The following is a 1,997-nucleotide window of genomic DNA, read 5'->3' as shown; positions in this document are numbered from 1 at the left end:
ATATATTTATTTCTTTATTTTTTTTTGTACATCTTACTGAACCCAAACTTTGAATGGTAGTATATAAACATCAAAATATATGGAAAACCCTGCTAAACTATTTGCATTGGGCATCCAGCACATTTAGATTGTTTGAGAAATATCATATCTTTATGTCGAGTGAGACACAAAGACAAAGAGCACTATTGCAAAGAAACAATAAACACTTTTTCAGTGTCATCCACACAAATTGCAGAAAATTATATTTACACAAAGGCCTATTACTTTGACTGATTTATGACATCCCCAGTTTAAACGCAACCAATTTGTTGAAGTTGTTGACACAAGCTTTTTTGATGAAATGACAGCACAATTTGGCACAGCTTTGTTTCCACCATGATATAGCTGCAAAATGGACTGCCATTATGAATGTTTCCTCAGCTTAAACTCAATTAACTCCCTCTATTTGCACACATCTGTCAGTGGGATACCTTATATTAATGATGAGAGTCTTGGTCATTATCACAAACAAAGGATTTGTGTTCAAGTTTAGGTACCAAACCCACAGGGGCCAAAAAATCTTTGGACAGCTATCGGAGCTGTGAGCCAATTAGAAGTGTATGCAAACCAAACCACTTGACGACAAATACACAAACACATCTCATTAAATTAATGGCACCGCATTTCAACAACACACTTGAGAGATAAGCACGGCCGCTTGTATTTCTCCACCATCCACTTACAAAATGTCAAATTCGTAACCCCCGTCTTACATTCATATATGCACATTTAAACATCCTTATTCCAACATCTCAGAGAGATGCAAATTGAAAATGCTCTAAAAAAATCTCGACATGTGGACTCTCTCTTTAAACTGTGTGTAGGGCCGTGAGCACAGGGAATGAGAAAAATAAATGACTTCATCTTTCTCGGGGGAGAAGATGTGAGGACTAGAGCATGCATTAGATAATGCATAACGTGTCATTATTGAACTCTGGGAAGAGCATCACTCCGAGTAGCTCCAAGCTGAAGGCTAGAGGGACAGCACAGAGGAAAAGGAAAATGAGATAAATACTCAACGATAAGGCTCTGGTGACTGCAATTGGCCTGCAACTAAGGACTAGAGAACAGAGCCAGTGCTACGGACACACCCGGAAAATGAGAAACACACCACTCACACAACATGGCCAGAGATGTTTATATGTCTCATATGTCTCATGTTGTAAATTTAAAGCTTAAAAATTACCATGTCATGCAAGCATGGAAATGTGGTTGAAAGAGTTGAAAGAGAAAAACATTTTTGAATTTACCGCAGGCTGTTAACAAATTGTCTAAGATGCTGGAAAATTACAGTTGGCTTATTTTAATCAAGTCAATTGGACACAGACTTTTTACAAGGAATACCTCAAAGTGACAATTACACACCTAGAACCATTTAATTAAGTACACAGTTGTTCTCCTGCCTCCATGTTGTCTTTTGCAAAGTCAGTTTGAATTTTACAACAAGCAAATATATGAACATTATCCATTCCCTATATGTCAGAGAATTAGAGTGAAGGAACTCACATCTGGGTCTTTGTTGAGGATCTCAGCAGCTTCATCAAACTCTGGCTTCATATTCTTACAGTGGCCACACCCTAAAAACCATCACAAGGAAGAAAATTAGAATGGGATTCATTTTAAGATCATAAATCTGAGGGGAAAAAAAAATCCATCATATTAATAATTTTTATATTTTACAATTATTTTTTAAATATTAATTTAAATTATGTAAAAAAAAAAAAAAAGAGGAAAAAGTGATTTTTTTTTTACAAAATTTATTTTTACAGTAGTGCTTTGAAGTAGTGCTTTCACCAGATTTGATAATATTACTACTAAATTATGAGAATAAGTGTGATATCTTGAGATTCTTGTATACCAAATCAGCATATTAATAATAATAGTAATGGCTGCTGAAAATTCAGCTTTGCCATCACAGGAATAAATGATGTTTTATATTATATTCAAATACAAAACAG

At 34.9% G+C, this 1,997-nt stretch overlaps 1 protein-coding gene across 1 annotated transcript in view; it reads right to left on the bottom strand.

Annotated features, from left to right (window-relative positions):
• LOC107661141 (protein disulfide-isomerase A5-like) overlaps positions 1-1,997 on the bottom strand; it is a 56,916-nt gene that overhangs the window by 18,830 nt on the left and 36,089 nt on the right. Inside the window, exon 12 of the mRNA XM_016450609.1 lies at positions 1,546-1,616. Coding sequence (XP_016306095.1) covers positions 1,546-1,616 — 71 coding nt within the window. The remainder of the gene's footprint in view (positions 1-1,545; positions 1,617-1,997) is intronic.

This window comes from Sinocyclocheilus anshuiensis, unplaced genomic scaffold (genome assembly GCF_001515605.1).
Source record: "Sinocyclocheilus anshuiensis isolate Anshui unplaced genomic scaffold, SAMN03320099.WGS_v1.1 scaffold2056, whole genome shotgun sequence".
NCBI lineage: Eukaryota > Metazoa > Chordata > Actinopteri > Cypriniformes > Cyprinidae > Sinocyclocheilus > Sinocyclocheilus anshuiensis.
This window is presented reverse-complemented; position numbering and strand designations above follow the sequence as displayed.